At 35.3% G+C, this 17011-nt stretch overlaps 1 protein-coding gene and 1 long non-coding RNA gene across 6 annotated transcripts; one reads left to right on the forward strand and one right to left on the reverse strand.

The window, feature by feature from the left end:
• Positions 1-204: 204 nt before the first annotated feature.
• Positions 205-8573, reverse strand: LOC130717504 (uncharacterized). The gene is made up of 2 exons (XM_057567751.1): positions 7138-8573; positions 205-6321 (listed from the first exon to the last, which is right to left on the reverse strand). The coding sequence occupies exon 2, from the start codon at positions 5151-5153 to the stop codon at positions 2835-2837; it is 2319 nt and encodes a 772-aa protein (XP_057423734.1). The 5' UTR covers positions 5154-6321; positions 7138-8573; the 3' UTR covers positions 205-2834.
• A 2654-nt stretch (positions 8574-11227) lies between these two features.
• Positions 11228-15969, forward strand: LOC130717514 (uncharacterized). Of its 5 annotated transcripts, none has more exons than XR_009012338.1 (8): positions 11228-11643; positions 11761-11863; positions 11975-12023; positions 12273-12460; positions 13188-13236; positions 13760-13813; positions 14052-14139; positions 14494-15969. It is a non-coding gene; the product is annotated as an uncharacterized LOC130717514 (long non-coding RNA). The 5 variants fall into 5 exon arrangements; XR_009012339.1 differs by lacking the exon at positions 14052-14139 and having other exon boundaries at positions 14494-14681; positions 15268-15969; XR_009012341.1 differs by lacking the exon at positions 14052-14139 and having other exon boundaries at positions 11761-11889.
• Positions 15970-17011: the final 1042 nt, after the last annotated feature.

A 17011-nucleotide genomic window follows, 5' to 3' on the forward strand; every position in this document is an offset into this window, starting at 1 on the left:
AAAAGTTCAATTTAGATCAGGCAAACACAAGCAATTAGTTACCCTTATCCCTAAGGTGTAAAGACCCTTGCTCAATTCCTCCCCAAATCCCTAAATTCTACCAATTTTCCAATTGCATAGAAAATAGTGTGACAAACTATTGCAATAGAAAGTATCAATTAAAATAGAGGAAAAATTCAAGAACTAAAATAGAAATCATAATCATAACTGAAACTTGGATCAAAACATAGTTTAAAGGAAAACTAGATCAATCACCCTAACACAAAGGGAGTTTAGCCTGACATAGTCATGGAAACAAATAAAAATTCAAGCCAAACCTCAAAATCTTGACAAAGAACCAAGTAAGCTTTAAGCAAAAATCCAAAAACGCAGCTCTCCAAGTTCTAACGTGAAAAAGTATCTAAATTAGGTTTAAAACGCACTTAAATAGAGTTTGACAGATATTTCGCGCAAATGCGCGAACTTCGTGAAGGAACTCGCTCAAGACTGGCGCAGAATTTTCCAGCAGCTACTTCCTTGGCGCGTCTGCGCGAAATGCAACAGGAGATTGGTGCAGAACTGGCGCAAAGAAATCCAGATTGCTCCAGACTTCGAGATTCTTGGCTGTCTCCCTTTTTGCTCATTGATTCCACATCTTCTCCTAAAATAACAATAATAATAAAGGAACATAATTAAAAACCAATAATAGAGATTAACTAGAAGATAGAGTAAGATACCGAATTCAAATAACTTGATTAAATCCTAATGAAATCTATAAAAATAACATAAAAAATATAGAAAAATACTAAAACTAAATGAAAACATTAAAATGCATGAACTAAGCCTAAAGTGTCCTAAAATGATCGAAATATCCTAAAAACTATATTAAACTACATGCAAATAAACCAGGAAAATAGCCTTAAATCCCGGGTCATCACACCCCTATACTCAACGACAGCTTGTCCTCAAGCGTAAACTTAAGGTTGCTTGTCCTCAAGCTCAATAAAACATTTCAAAGTAAGATGCTATTATACATATTTTCACAAAAGATGCATGAGATGAGTTCCTCAAAATAGTTCATGCAGAGAATCAAGCTTAAAAAAACTAAGTAACTTTCAGTAAGTGCAAACAAGAATTATAGAAAATACCAAGATGTGGGGTTTTCACATTTTATTCCTATTTCCCCAACCCCATATTGAGAATGCACTAATGATGGCCAACAATTTTATTTTATTCTGAGCACACACATGTTTCCTTTCTTTTTCAGTTTAGCTTTTTCCCAACCCTTCACAGTTATTTCCAACTTAGGGCGAAATTCTTTTCTTTTATTTAACATGGTCAGAGTATGATTGAGGGTATGCTCAGTGGTGCAAATACTTCCCATTCTCTTACTCACATTCTTTCCCTATTTTTTTCATTTTTAGCACTTTAGATTTACTTTCACATGTGTGCCTCTTTTGTAACCTCACAGCCAAAAAGAGTGTAGACTCAATATAAAGATTAAAAGGAAAACTACATATTTTATGCATTATCCCCACTAACCTGGAATCTTAATAACCTTACTGCACTTTCCCAAAACTCACTCAAGTCTCTATTACCTCACTCTCCACATGTTCCACAAGTTTCACTCACACTCATGCATCAAACACTTTTTATTATAACAACTAGCATTAAACCCAGAACAGATATTAAAAACAACAACAAGTATTATTCAAGCATAAAAGTGTGAATACCAAGAATCCAATGCATGTGCATACTAGTGTGTGCAATCTAAATAACTAAATGCTAAATGCATGATCATGAAATTAAATGAGAGATGAGTGGTTCAGTAAAACTCCCTGTACTCAGATTGGGTGCAAACAGTGATAGCACCAGGACTCTGTCAGCTGGACCCTCCAGCTCAATTCTGATCATGTAAATCACTTAGTCCTTGTAAAAATGAACACACAATTAAACTACCACAATTATAACTCAAATAACTCATGAGAATACTAAGACTCAACAGAAAATAAAGACTCAAACTAAAAAGCATATATCTTTTTTTGTTTTTGATTTTTTTTTTTAAAATAACATAAAAAAAAAAACTTTTGGCGTAATTGCGCCATATTTAACACAGTAGCCCAGGCAAAACTCGCGCAAAATTTTCCAGAACCACGTATGGCCGTGCATTTGCACGAAAAGGGAGGAGATTCTCGCGCAAAAAATTCCAGAATGGTTTCCTGTTGCGCATTTGCGCGAACTTATACCTGGGAACCGCGCAGAATCCGCGCAGGAAATTCCAGAAACGTTTTCTATCATTTTTTTTTTCAAAACTAACACTACGAAACCGGAAATAAAAAAAAAGAAAAATTATTAAAATTAAGAAAGCAAAACGAAAATGAAATTAAAACTAAAACTACCGCTTGGGTTGTCTCCCAAGAAGCACAATTTTATAGTCTTTGTTAGACTTCACCGGACTAAGAATTCTATCAGGGGTTTACCCCATAGTGCATTGCACTTCCAGGTTCCTTAAACTCAACACACATTTTCACCATGTTCTTGCAAGCAATCTCAAAAGCGTGAACACAGTTATTCAATTTGGAGTTAAAAGGGATAGGAGGTTTCTCATCTTTCTTATGTTTTGGCTTCCATATGAAGGACTCTCCTTTGGCTTTCTCCTTTTTCCGCTCCATGTTAGCCACAACGCTTTCAAGATGAACTGGTTCAGCTTGATTTCCCAGGTTCTCCTCCTTCTGCTCTGAGTTGACAACCATGCTCATTGAGTAGACTTTCTCAGTTTGGTCGCTCTGCGTGTTTTTCTTTTTCTTCTTATTTGATGCTCCAGCTTTTTCTTTAAGGAAGAACTGCTTCAACTTCTAATCACTCCACTCGTCCATCATCTCTACCAAGAATGCATCATTCTTCTCAATTTGCTTTGGCTTCAGGTCAAATATGGTGAAAGTGATTTTCTCATCAGCTACCCTTAAAGATATTGTTCCTTTTCCCACATTTATTTTCGCTTGTGAAGTGGCTAGGAACGGTCTTCCCAGAATCAATGGTATTTTAGAGTCCTCGTCCATATCAATTATCACAAAATCCACCGGGAACTCAAACTCTCCTATTCTCACTAGCACATCTTCAACAACTCCCCAAGGAGTCACCATGGAGCGGTTTGCTAGTTGAAGCATCATCATTGTTGGCTTCAGCTCTCCAACATTAAGTCGCTCGAACATTGATAGGGGCATTAAGTTGACGCTTGCCCCCAAATCACATAAAGCTCTCACTTCCTTTGAAGCCCCAAAATTAACAGGTAGAGTGAAACTACCTGGGTCCCTTCGTTTAGGTGGAAGCTTCTTTTGCAGAATAACGCTACACTCCTCAGTAAGCTGAACGATGTCATTCTCTTCACCCAACTTCCTTTTCTTAGAAAGTATCTCCTTCATGAACTTGGCATATTGAGGCATCTTTTCTAAAACTTCAGAGAATGGGAGGTCTACACGCAACTTTTTAAACATAGAAACGAACTTGGAGAATTGCTTCTCCAACCTCCTCTTTGCTATGTTAGTGGGGAAAGGGGGAAAATGAACTTTTGTAAACTTATTACTTTCTAAATCTACTTTTCTCTCTTTCACTATCCTATCTTCACTCTGTTCTTTTTCCTTACTTATCACTTCAGATTCACTTTTATTCCCAGTCTCACTCTTATTCTTTTCATTATTTTTTTTCTTTTCAATTTCATGCATAACTTTTCCACTTCTTAGAGTAACAGCAGAAATATTCTCCCTAGGATTAGGCACAGTGTTACTAGGAAACATACCTGGAGATATCTCAGATAATTGTTTGGAAATTTGACCGACCTGATTCTCCAAATTTTTGATTGAAGCCTCCTGATTTTTGAAGTTATTTCTGGATTCATTAATGAAGCTATTTGTGGATACTTGAAGCTTGCTAGTAGCTTGGGCCAGTTCTCCCACAATTTCTTCTAGGCTCTTCTTCCCATTTCCTTGCTCTTGATAGGGTTGAGGTTTCTGATCTTGACCATAAGTCCTTTGATTACAGTACTCCCTTGAATTTCCAGACTTGTCTTGATCTCTCCATGAAAAGTTAGGGTGATTTCTCCAACCCGGATTATAAGTATTTGAGTAAGGGTTGTTTTGAGGATTACCCATAGCCTTCACTTCCTCATCAAATGCAGCATCTTCAGAACTCAGTTTGCGACCATCTAAACATTGTACTATTGCATCCATCTTTTGTGACAACTTCCTGTTGGAGGCGAGAACATCATCATTTGTTCCAACTTCATGCACACTTTCTCGGTTCTCTCTATCATAATCTGATAGTGAAGATCTAGTGGCCAAATTGTCAATGATCTCAAGAGCTCTGTGTGCAGGCAATGAATCAAATGCACTATTGGCTGCTGCGTCCAACATCCCTCTCGCATACTCAAGCAATGACGAGTAAAATTTGTCCACTTGTTCACCAGTAGAAATATTATGACCTGGACACTTCCTCAGAAGTTCTTGGAACCGCTCCCAAGCCTCATACAAATTTTCAGATTTGTTTTGTTTGAATGCATAAATTTCTTGCTTCGCCTTTCTGATGCGTGTGGATGGAAAGAATTTGGTGATAAATTTTTCCGCCAAGTCCTCCCATGTTCGAATGCTATTAGGGGGTTGTGACCTCAACCAATCTTCTGCAACATCCTTCAAAGTGTAGTGAAAAAGAATCATCCGGACTGTATCCAAGCTGACTTCACGCCTTTTCAGAGACTCACAATGTCTGGTGAATCTGTCCATGTGAGCATGCGGATCCTCAGTAGCTTTACCTCCAAACTGATGCTGGCTCACCAACTGAATATAATGATGTGGAATCTGAAAGTTGTCTGGTATGTCTGCTGGAAGGACAACGCTGCCCTCATATGTATAGCTCATACGAGGGGCAGTGATTTCCCTCAATGGTCTCTGAGCATCACGTACAAGTTCTTCTTCTTTCTGGCGAAGAATCCGAGCTTCAACTTCAGCTTCCACTCTCGCTTCATACTCAGCTCGATTTCTTGCTTCAGCTTGTGTTTCTTCCATTGCAGCGGTAGCTTTGGCTTGGCCCTTCTTCTTCCTCTGTTGTGCACGATTAGATCGATAAGTTCTTTCAATTTCTGGATCAAACAACAAAGATTCAAGACTGATTGTACCTCGCATGCACTAACAAACAGAAGTTAGTAATACCCGCACAAGAGAATTAAAGTAAAAATCCTAACAAATAGATTCAGAAAAATTAGAGAATAAACTAAACACAATCCCCGGCAACGGCGCCAAAAACTTGATAGCGAATCTGCAAGTGTACAGATTGCTCGAAGTAATAAAAAGATCGAACCACAAGGATTGCGTAGTTTATACTCTAAATTAACTAAACTTAGAATGATAGGACGTAAAAATAAAAATACAAATAAAGAGATGATTGATTTTTCGTAAGTAACTTAACTGCAATAAAATTAAAGAAAGCAAATAACACTGTTGAAATGAATTCAATTTAAAAGCGTGCTAGGGATCCTGATTTCATTAACCTTCTCCCTATGTATCTCCCCAATCAGTTATAATTATGTATCAAATTAAGTTTCAAGGTGCTAAGCTTAATTGTCCACTTATCAATTCCTTGCATAAGTGTCCCTTCCAATTAATTAGTGATAGCTAATTCCTTAGTACCTAATCCTAATTAATCAGAGATAAAAGTTCAATTTAGATCAGGCAAACACAAGCAATTTGTTACCCTTATCCCTAAGGTGTAAAGACCCTTGCTCAATTCCTCCCCAAATCCCTAAATTCTACCAATTTTCCAATTGCATAGAAAATAGTGTGACAAACTATTGCAATAGAAAGTATCAATTAAAATAGAGGAAAAATTCAAGAACTAAAATAGGAATCATAATCATAACTGAAACTTGGATCAAAACATAGTTTAAAGGAAAACTAGATCAATCACCCTAACACAAAGGGAGTTTAGCCTGACATAGTCATGGAAACAAATAAAAATTCAAGCCAAACCTCAAAATCTTGACAAAGAACCAAGTAAGCTTTAAGCAAAAACAAAAAAACGCAGCTCTCCAAGTTCTAACGTGAAAAAGTATCTAAATTAGGTTTAAAACGCACTTAAATAGAGTTTGACAGATATTTCGCGCAAATGCGCGAACTTCGTGAAGGAACTCGCTCAAGACTGGCGCAGAATTTTCCAGCAGCTACTTCCTTGGCGCGTCTGCGCGAAATGCAACAGGAGATTGGTGCAGAACTAGCGCAAAGAAATCCAGATTGCTCCAGACTTCGAGATTCTTGGCTCTCTCCCTTGATTTGCTCATTGATTCCACATCTTCTCCTAAAAATAACAATAATAATAAAGGAAAATAATTAAAAACCAATAATAGAGATTAACTAGAAGATAGAGTAAGATACCGAATTCAAATAACTTGATTAAATCCTAATGAAATCTATAAAAATAACATAAAAAAATATAGAAAAATACTAAAACTAAATGAAAACATTAAAATGCATGAACTAAGCCGAAAGTGTCCTAAAATGACCGAAATATCCTAAAAACTATTTTAAACTACATGCAAATAAATCAGGAAAATAGCCTTAAATCCCGGGTTATCACTGTACTACGACTTTGGCTAATTTTTAAATACATCATATGCACTCCGAAAAATCTGATATTTTTATCATGGTTTTGTCTACATGTTTTGTAAATACCTATAAATTTTCAAGTCTAAATTCGAAGTACAAAATTCAGGAAAAATAAAATACTAACAGCGGTTCGTGAGAAACGGGACAGCTTAACCCGTGCTCACTAAAATGCGTATAACTTGAGCTAGAGAAATCGAAATTACATGAAACCAGTGGAAAAAGTTTGCTAACAGAAAATGCTACAATTCTTATGAAGACTACTTCTTCAAATTCGGTCATTAAACCTACATATTTGACAGTACAGCGGCTACTATAATCACAGGACAACAACAGCATAACTTCTCCTAATCTAATATCGAACCCATGCTCATCCAGAGGTAATCAATACATAAATAACAGAACTAACTAGAGATTAACCATCTCAAATGCCCTTACATTTTCAAAAACATTTTCAGCCCCTACAAGAATTAAAACGATACCCAAAACAGAAAAATATATCATTTTCTACCTTAAGCCTCATGGCTAAGGTTCTGTATTGCTTCTTCATCCTCTCTAACAACAGCTTCTGCCTTCCTCTGAGGACCATCAAGTTCCAAAATTGATAATCAATTCAGCAAGAGGAGGAGGAGAGCTTCCTGGTTCTGAGTTCAGTGACATCTCCGGCGAAGGTTGGCCGGAGAAGACGGTGGTCACGGTGGCTGGCGGCGGTTTCCGGCGAAGGTGGTCGGAATTGGAAATTTCTTTAGGGGTTTTGCAGCGCACGGCGAGGGGAGTTCCATGGCGTGGTTGGTTTTTCCAAAAACTCAGTGGTTCGCCGGAGATCGGGCTTTGAAGGTGCGGCTAGGGTTTCATTTTTCTCCTCTGTTCTCTGTTGTTTCTCATCATGTTGGTGATGATGGTGCTCGCGGGACTGAAGGAGGTGGCGGCGTCACCGTGGCTGCTGGCGGTGGTGGCAGTGGCGGATCTTCTTGGGGACATAGGAGGTTCTCAGCCCTCCTAAAATTTCTGCAACTTTTCGTAATTTTTTTTATCCAAATGTCAAATCTGTTTTGGAGGTGTGCACACCAGAATGAGATGGGTATGCAATCAAATGAAGAAGGAAAAGTGAATAAAAATTGAAACTTTAAGGGAGATATATGAGAGTAAATAAAAATCAAAACTTGCCATAATGCCATTGTTGGACCTGAACCAGAAGACGGGAACGAAACAGGAGTGAGGGGAAAAGATGGAGAGAGAAAACTCTTTAATTAGTATTATGTGAGAGAAATGAATAAATGGAGAGAGAAGATTGGTTCAATTAGTAGTACTATATTTTACTAATTGTATCATTTAATGTTATAGAAAAATTGAAAAAATTAAGAAGAGAGAAAAAATATATTAGGAAGTTAGATAACAATTTTGATAGAAACAATTCGTTAATACATGTGCTCAAATTTTAAAGTGATAGATATTAAGGATCAGAAAGAATATGTAATAATTATGAGTTTCACAGCGGCTCAACTCTGATTCAACTGTTTTAACTTTGAATCAATACGTAAATTGATTCAATGACTGATTCAATGGGGAAGAAATTTGTAAAGTGGATTGAAATATCACATATTAATTGTGTACTTTGTTTTTAGTCTAGCACATGGATTGAAATTTTGGTTTGGTTTAGCCCCTCTAAAGTTTGTTGTCAAGCTCCGCCACTGGGTGGTGGCTAGCTTGGGTGATGCCATGGTTGTTTGCACATGGAAGGAGAAGAAGAGAAAGATCAGGACAGGAACGGTGGTGATGGTGTAGCCTCTGGAAGGAGAGTGACCAGGCGGTGGTGGTTGTCATCAGGAGGAGAAGAAGGTGCAGGTAGTGCTGCAACCTTAGGGAAAATAATCAGAAGAAGAAGAAAATGGGTCTTGGAGAGGAAGAGAGAAAGAGTCGAGAGGTTGAGGGAGAGCGTGAGTGAGTGAACGCGTGAGGGAGAGAGAGAAAAGGGTGAGGGAATAGTGAAATATGATTGGGGAAGTGGGGCCCACGTGAGAGAGAAAGTGATTAGAAAATTTGAATGTGTGGTGAGGATGAGAGGAAGTGATGTGAAATTTGAATTTTGAATGAGTGGTTGTGGGAAAAAAGGAATAAAAGATATTATTTTGTGATAGGCTATCACAAGTAAATAAGAAAGGTGATCTGTTAGCGCAGGTCATCTCTTTATAAAGAAAAAAGCTAACTTGGGAATATAATTACCTAAATTTAAAATAGAATAATACACACAAAATAATTAATACGTCGAAAATAAATCAATAATCTAATTATTTATTTTAGGGTCTTACACCTGACGACGAAGGTTGGCGAACATTCCATCAACTTGAAAATGGAGGATGACGATCGACCCAATAGTATGACGCTGAAGAACCCCATTGTAGTTAAGCTGAGGAGACATCAACGTTAGCTATTTTCATTGTCTAGGCTGATACCCTTTTCAATACTTTTTACACATTAACTTTTTTAATTAACTATCATTTATGTAAATATGATAAATATACATTCATGAACGGAGAGGAAGGCACCGGAACCGGAGGAACAAAGTGAAGGGTCTAATATCCTCTAGAATAGACGAAGTGAACTCTTTGGTTCAAGAGCTCCTCGCCCATGTGCGCCTTATTTCGGTTTCATCTCACTCCAACAGCAAAGGCCAGGGCCAACTTCCTCCATGGGTGGAACTAGGGACCTGCAAGTAAATGGGGAGCTTCCTGATTTCGTGGTTGCTGCTGATGGGAGTGAAAATTTTAGTGGAGTCATGAATAAGGTGCATGTAGCCTCAAACTAAAGACAAGAAATGCTTTGTGATATACATAAATATACACTGAGATTGTTGCCATCGGAAAGAACAAGTGGAACCTAAAGTTGATTGGAGTTTGTATGGGTTTCACTACTATATCAGGAAGCTCGCTACCTTTGGTAAGGACACACTAAAACCACTCCAAATTCTCCTTTTATTTCATTTTTATTTTCATGCAAAGAAGTCAAAATAATAGTAGAAACTTATTATTTAAAACAATAATTTATAGCATAACACTTGTCAGCAACCACCTGATAGTAAAAATAAAATTAAAATAATGAAAGTGTGTTGTCTTTTTACAGTTATTCTCAAGCCCCGAAGCTATGGTGCAGATCAATAGCAAAAATCATTGATTCTGTTCTCTTTTTTTTTCATTTAATTTATGAAGATGTCGACATAAAATGGTTCATAGATTAAGGCATTTCCTTCACGAACACTACATGGTCTGAACATCATCAAATTGTGGGTGTGAGATCAACCTTTGATCTCTATGTCTTCGACCGATGTGAGATTTTTGGTTATCAAGATAGCTTGTATGCCTATTCCCAGCGCCAATACTACAAATATTGCAAAATTAGTGGTACCGTGGATTTCATATGCGGACATGCCTCTGAAGTTCTCCAATACTGAACTATATTGGTCAAGAAAGGCTTGCCAAAACTAAAGAACACTATCACAACTCAATACGAAACAAGGTCAAACCTAGCATATGCTTACTCCTTCCAATTCTACAACATATCAGCATGCATATTCTGACCTTTTTCTACTCTTTGTTAGCTCCATCTCAACATATCTTGGAAGACCATGGAAGCAATATTCTAGTGTTGTTTTCATGCAATCCTACATCAGTACTGATGTATTGAGTCTTGAAGGATGACTAGAGTGGAATGGCTCCTTATATTTAGACACATTGTACTATGTCGAGTACAAGAAATTATGGTCCAAGAGATAGGCTATATAAGCGAGTGAAATGGTAGGATACCATGTGATTAGTGATTCTAAGCAAGCTAGCAAATTCACAGAATCTCAACTAATTATGGGGGATCAATGGTTACCTTCCACTAAGGTACCCTTTACTCCTGGATTAAGGGATTAAATCATTGTGACTTGTGCAAAACAATGGCAGAAATAATAAACTAATTATTACGATAAAATATGTATTAAAAATGTTATCTTGAAAAAAAAATGCAAATGCTAAAAACTATGAGAAACACTACTTGTAGATGTTTGCACCTCATGTAGTCACATATATGTATATCTAAAAAAAATTTGGCTTATCTAAAAAAAAACATATATGTATATCATTTTCCCGTGATCTTTATTTTACCATCTTTTTAAATTAAATTTTAATTTTACATTCAAAATTAAATATTAGATTATGAAATTTTAATTAAGAATCCCACATATTTTCCGATGTACCAAAAAAAAATTAAGAATCCCACATCGGTTAATACTTTGAACTTAATTAATGATATCCACATAATGGAAATTAGTAGTGAGGTTAGAATTGTGTTAAGGAAGGCTAAGATCAAATAATCTATCTATCTATCTATCTATAATCTATAATCTATCTATCTATAATCTATATAAAAGCAAAGTTTTGCAGCCTTAGGGGGCAAAAAAGTCCTTCAGCAATTTATTCCAATATCTATGAGAGCTGGGCATGGATATTTTAGTAAAAAAAAACATTTTATTTCACTCAGATTTGATCTCAGCCATTGATTCAGAAGCATTTGAGTTTTTAATTGCATCAGTTTCACTCTTCCTTCCATTCCATCTAAAACGCATTTCACCTTACCTTTCTGACGTTCTTTTCCCGTTTCTTTTCATCTTCTTTGAGCCGTTTCTTTTCATCTGAAACGCATTTCGGTTTCGAAATTGAAAGCTATAAAAAACCATTGAAAGCCTTCCTCAAAGAATTTCATGTTCCCGACCATCTCTGCTTCAGTCAAGGATTCGCATTAGGGCTTCCGCAATCTCCATGTCCGCTTGACAGTGAGGATTCGCAGAAAGAAATCAAGGCTTCCTCAGCGATTAGGATTCGCTCTGTGTCTGTAATCCAGGCTTCTGTTTCCATTCTACCAATTCTTTGGAAGCCGCATTACCTCTGTTCCAGTAATCAGGGCTGCCATGTTTTCATTTTGATGTTGTGCATACCTGCCAATGCCATTCGTTTATGCCCGCGAAATCCCTTCTTTGGTGAGTATGAAGAAGGTTTAGATTATGTATTTTTGGTTTCGTTTCACGGTTGTAGCTCTTATTTCGTTTTCCTTATCCTGGCATTATGATTTTTGGTTTTCCTTGCCATTTTCGTAGAAGCACCTCTCCTAAAGGCGTTGTTGTTTCATTCCGTGCCATCGCTGATAAAATCTCTTGGTTGTGATGTCTTTCAGTTGTGGCCTTGAATTTCCTTCTTTGGGTGAGAATGATGAAGGCTTAAAATATGTAATTTTTCTGTTTAGGTTCACCTGTGGTAACTCTTTACAATTTCCATATGCTGCCCTAATGAGAGTTTGATATGGATTTGCAGGTATGTCACAAGTTGGCTTATATTTTTCCAAAAGGGAACAATCTAAGAGGTTAGGACGTTCATGGTTTTCCCCCCTTTTACATGAGCATTTTTAGCCTGAGTTTGAACTGCCTTAGCTTAGGTGAAAACTGATTTTTTTTGAAAAAAATTACTTTTCTATCCCTGGCATTTTGGCAATGTTTAGCTTGCAAAAATATTGATTATCTTCTTGAAGTTAATATGTTTTTCGCTAATTTAATAAAGATAAATAAAGAAAGAACATTCAATTTTGCTGTGCTTTGCATTTGGCTAAGTGAAGGTGAAATTGGTCACTTAATCATATGGAAAACTTCTTTGTGCTCCACTGGAGTGGGAAAGACATTGGTGGCAAAAGCAGTGGCAAGGGAAACAGGATCAACCAGATAAAAGGAGTAGAGACAAGATCTATGCACAACATGCAACTAACAGAAAACTGCATTCCCAGAAAACTACAAGAGATTGGCGCAGGTTGGTGTTTTTCTCTGTTGCTTTGGCTTTTTATTCATTTGTTTCTTTTTGTTTTGTTTTGTGCTACCCTACCATTCAATTTTACTTGGTTTCCTCTTCTATATGTGATTTTTATGATGTTTAATATGTGAGTTTTGTCTTTTCCATTCTATTTGTTTAACATAATTCTTCACAGCCATTTGGAGGGGCACTTCACACAACAGTATTCTATTGTCAGTGATCTTTTGAATTTTTTCACTGTTTTGCTGTTATTTTAGCTTTTTCTTCTTTTGTTTCTTTTGTTTAGTTTTGTGATTCTCCACCATTCAATTGTACTTGGTGAACATGTTTAATTAGTCCATTGTTTCTTCTTATGGTATTCTCTTTGTTTTATAAAGATAGTAATTAGTAATTACTAATCTGTTTTACCCTCATTGGTTTCATTCCATTTGATTCCACTAACAAAATTGAAAATCAAGCACAATTTATCAATGGTTTCATTGCTTAGAACTTTTGAGTGTGTGGTAGAGCAAGTTTTGAATTGGAAGAAATTGAAACTGAAAAGCACTTGTGCTCTTTAAAATTAGTATAGAATGTCACTGATCTCATGAACATTTTCTTTTTCATGGCCATTTGTGCCTTATCAATGAATACAGGATAGTTCCCTCTTGCTTTTTTAGAAAATGCCCCTTCAGTAATATCAAATTTGCTCATGGACTAACCACACTATGTTATCTTATGCATGCAGATCCTTAATCATTTTTGTGCATGGATTCACAAGTGACACCATCTTTTGGGTAATTTTATAGAACTAATTTTGTTCTGCAAATGAAATTCTTTTGTAGCCATATTATATGCTTTATTCTGCTTTGTGCTCTAAAGCATTTAACTACTAAAAGTTGCCTTTCTCCTCTGTTGTTCAATTGGATATGAAATTGCATTGATTAGGTATTCTCTTTGTTTTATAAAGATAGTAATTAGTAATTACTAATCTGTTTTACCCTCATTGGTTTCATTCCATTTGATTCCACTAATAAAATTGAAAATCAAGCACAATTTATCAATGGTTTCATTGCTTAGAACTTTTGAGTGTGTGGTAGAGCAAGTTTTGAATTGGAAGAAATTGAAACTGAAAAGCACCTGTGCTCTTTAAAATTAGTATAGAATGTCACTGATCTCATGAACATTTTCTTTTTCATGGCCATTTGTGCCTTATCAATGAATATAGGATAGTTCCCTCTTGCTTTTTTAGAAAATGTCCCTTCAGTAATATCAAATTTGCTCATGGACTAACCACACTATGTTATCTTATGCATGCAGATCCTTAATCATTTTTGTGCATGGATTCTAAAGTAACACCACACCATCTTTTGGGTAATTTTATAGAACTAATTTTGTTCTGCAAATGAAATTCTTTTGTAGCCATATTATATGCTTAATTCTGCTTTGTGCTCTAAAGCATTTAACTACTAAAAGTTGCCTTTCTCCTCTGTTGTTCAATTGGATCTGAAATTGCATTGATTATTTTTTTGTGTTACTACCATCTATTAGTAAAATTCCATTGAATTTGTTATTCTTTAGCACTAAAGTATTGCCATTTAAAAAACCTTAGGCTTGCTAAGTTGGATACGCAAAGAGCAGGACTTCTTATAAACATGTGGTCACTGTTGTGGTAATGCTAGAAGTTATTTTCACTCATAGTAAGTGATGACCATTCTTAATTAGATTTTTTATATTACAACATTGCTCAAGTCCTTAAGGAAATCAGTATCATCATGCTGAATGGTTTCCAAAAGCTTTTCGTCACATGTTCTCTCTCTCTCTAGCTGTACTAAACAAAGGAACAGAGGAACCTTTTTTAAAGATATAGATAAATACTATTTTTATGGTGAAGATTATTTCTTACAAAAAAGAAAAATGTGTAACTCAATGAAGTAGAAAATTGGTCTGAAATCTCTACAAAATTTGTCATGAAGTCTAGACTTTTTTTAAAAAGTAATTACCATATAAGAGAACCTTGATAACACTAGATCTTCATTTCCTTTTGCTTGCAGGTGGTATGTATGAGGCCAGGGGGTGGAAGAGTTGATAATATGTGAATTTTTTTTGTCAATACTGATATGAAGGGCTACTCTTGATTTAAAAGGGTTTCTCTTTATCCGATGCCTTTTTTCTTTCTTCATGTTAGCATCTTTGAATCTTATAGTAAATGTTGTTGCAAAGAAAGTCTTCAAGTTTTCAGGTTTGATTATGAATTTTCATTGGTTGTTTATGCATTGTTGGTTGAGATGTGGTTGGAACATTTGGGGACAATGAATTAGAAGGATTAAGATAATATTGGTTCGTGAGTCTAAGATATAGTAACTATAGATGATGAAGAAACATTAAAAGTGAGTAATTTGTAACGGGTGAGTGACATTAAAAGCTATTAATTTTTAACGTGTGAAGAAACATTAAAAGTGATTAATTTGTAACAGATGGGAGACATTAAAAGTTATTAATTTATAACAGGTGAGAGGTGGATTTAGTTTTATGCAACCATTAGTTAATTAGAAGAGCTGAAGATGTAAAGCTATGAACGAGTCTCATTAATAATATTTAGATAATAGATAGAAGGTGAGTAAAATGGAACTCTAATGCTAACCTAACCTTCTTCAATCTCAGGTTTTAGTTCCAGGATTTTTTTTTTTTATTTATAAAAATGCATAATTATAACAAAAATCACTTAAAATTGAAATGATGTGGCTGTTTTATCCATTTGCTTTGGTTTTCCATGTTATTCAACACAGCAACTCCTCCATCTATTAATTCTTTTAGGTTGTTTGCAGATGACTTCCCTCTACTCTCAGACTTTTTGCTCATTAAAACAGTTGCTAAACATGCATGCTTCCCAACAGCAACCTCAGGGTCAGAGCTCCCAAAATAATAAAATTCACTACAATGGTTTTGGAACTTTAAGAGCTTAATGTGTCTTTCATGAGTGTCTTTGCGTTCAGCAATTGAGTTTGTGCCTGTCTTTTCTGCTGAAATATATTTGCAAGAAAAGTCCAATGATTTCCTTTTTGGGACGCATACTAAAGGATTGGTATATATGATACTGGCCGAGACGAGACACATACCGTAATCTGAAGCTTGCCGATTTTCATTGGCACAATCATTTTTTAATGAGTTCAATGCAAACCTTATAAAAATTGTGGATTCTCTTTCTGAATCTTATGAAGGTTGGTGCTGCTATGATTTACATAAGAGAGCCCTTTGATTAAATTACTAACATGTAGCTCTGCAGAGCGTCTCTGGCAGAATCAAGTCTGGCCATTTGATATTGTTAAAAAAATGTAGTTCATATTCTAATTATATGTCTTGCTTTTTATGCTTGACTATCTTTTGGTACATTATTCTATTTTGATTTACACTTTATAAAGGTGGCTGCGGCTTCTCTATTGCTATCTCTGTAGCCTTGGAATTCCTTCTGAATAAAAACTAACACTGTATGATTTTACTATATATAGCATAAATTAATGGATTTGGTATTTGGAAGTGCTTCCTTTGTTCCCCTTGATTTAGCATGCAATGTGAAATTTGAGTTTCCTATATGCGGCGCTTAAATTCATGACATAGGTGCTTTCCATGTTTTTAAATAAATTGAGTTTTTTTTTATATTAACCTAATAGTGAAAACGTGGATATAAGATGCATTTTTTATATTTATATATTTTTAATATAAAACATGAATTAAGTTTTTTTTAATATAAAACAAAAATCTTTCATTCAATAAATGACCGTTACTTTTATTTGGTAGAAAATTCTATAGGACTTGATTAATTACCTTTTCTTTAAGGGGATTAATTGCGTTAAATTTATAAAATATATTAATATTAATTCTTAAAATATAAAGCGAGGGGTTTTGACATTAAATTTTATGTCAGTGCTCAAAAAATCACTCCACTAGCCTAACCTGATTAATATCATAATTATGTATTTCTTTCATTCTTATATATTTTGAATCTTTAAAACTGAGATTTAAATTGAATTACAAAATAATAAATTAGTTTATTCACCATAGACATACAATGGGACGTCCGAGTTTCAGAATCAGAACACACCATAGACATACAATGGGGCTTATAAAATATAAAAAAAACCGTAGACATACAATGGGGCACATACATTCAGGGTAATAAAAGCCATCTTAAATTCTCTTCACTCAATGGCATAAAATTAAATTAATGATTAGATATTATGAAACAATTTACATTTAGGAGTAGTAATAATTTGTTTTGAAAGCTGAAATTTTATTTAATAAAATTCTTAGAAAATGAGAAACAAATCTTCTGCCAATACCAAAATTAACATTAACTCCATCATATAGGAGATTTTTTTTAGACTCTCTTTTGCCATGACAAAAAACAAAAGTTTAAGACACATTAAAAAAAGGTGAGTTTATATTTTTCAAAACATGTATTTTCACATGGTCAATTATATGTAGCATTCTCTAAACTCACACACCGTAAAGGATTAAAAACCCTCATTTTCGATAGTGATGATGACAATTCTATTAGTACTCCAAATTTAG

Source organism: Lotus japonicus, chromosome 1, assembly GCF_012489685.1.
Source record: "Lotus japonicus ecotype B-129 chromosome 1, LjGifu_v1.2".
Classification (NCBI taxonomy): Eukaryota; Viridiplantae; Streptophyta; class Magnoliopsida; order Fabales; family Fabaceae; genus Lotus; species Lotus japonicus.

Bases quoted from the DNA above. Each gene is read 5' to 3' on its own strand.
- LOC130717504 (XM_057567751.1), bottom strand. From the start codon at position 5,153: ATGCGAGGTACAATCAGTCTTGAATCTTTGTTGTTTGATCCAGAAATT.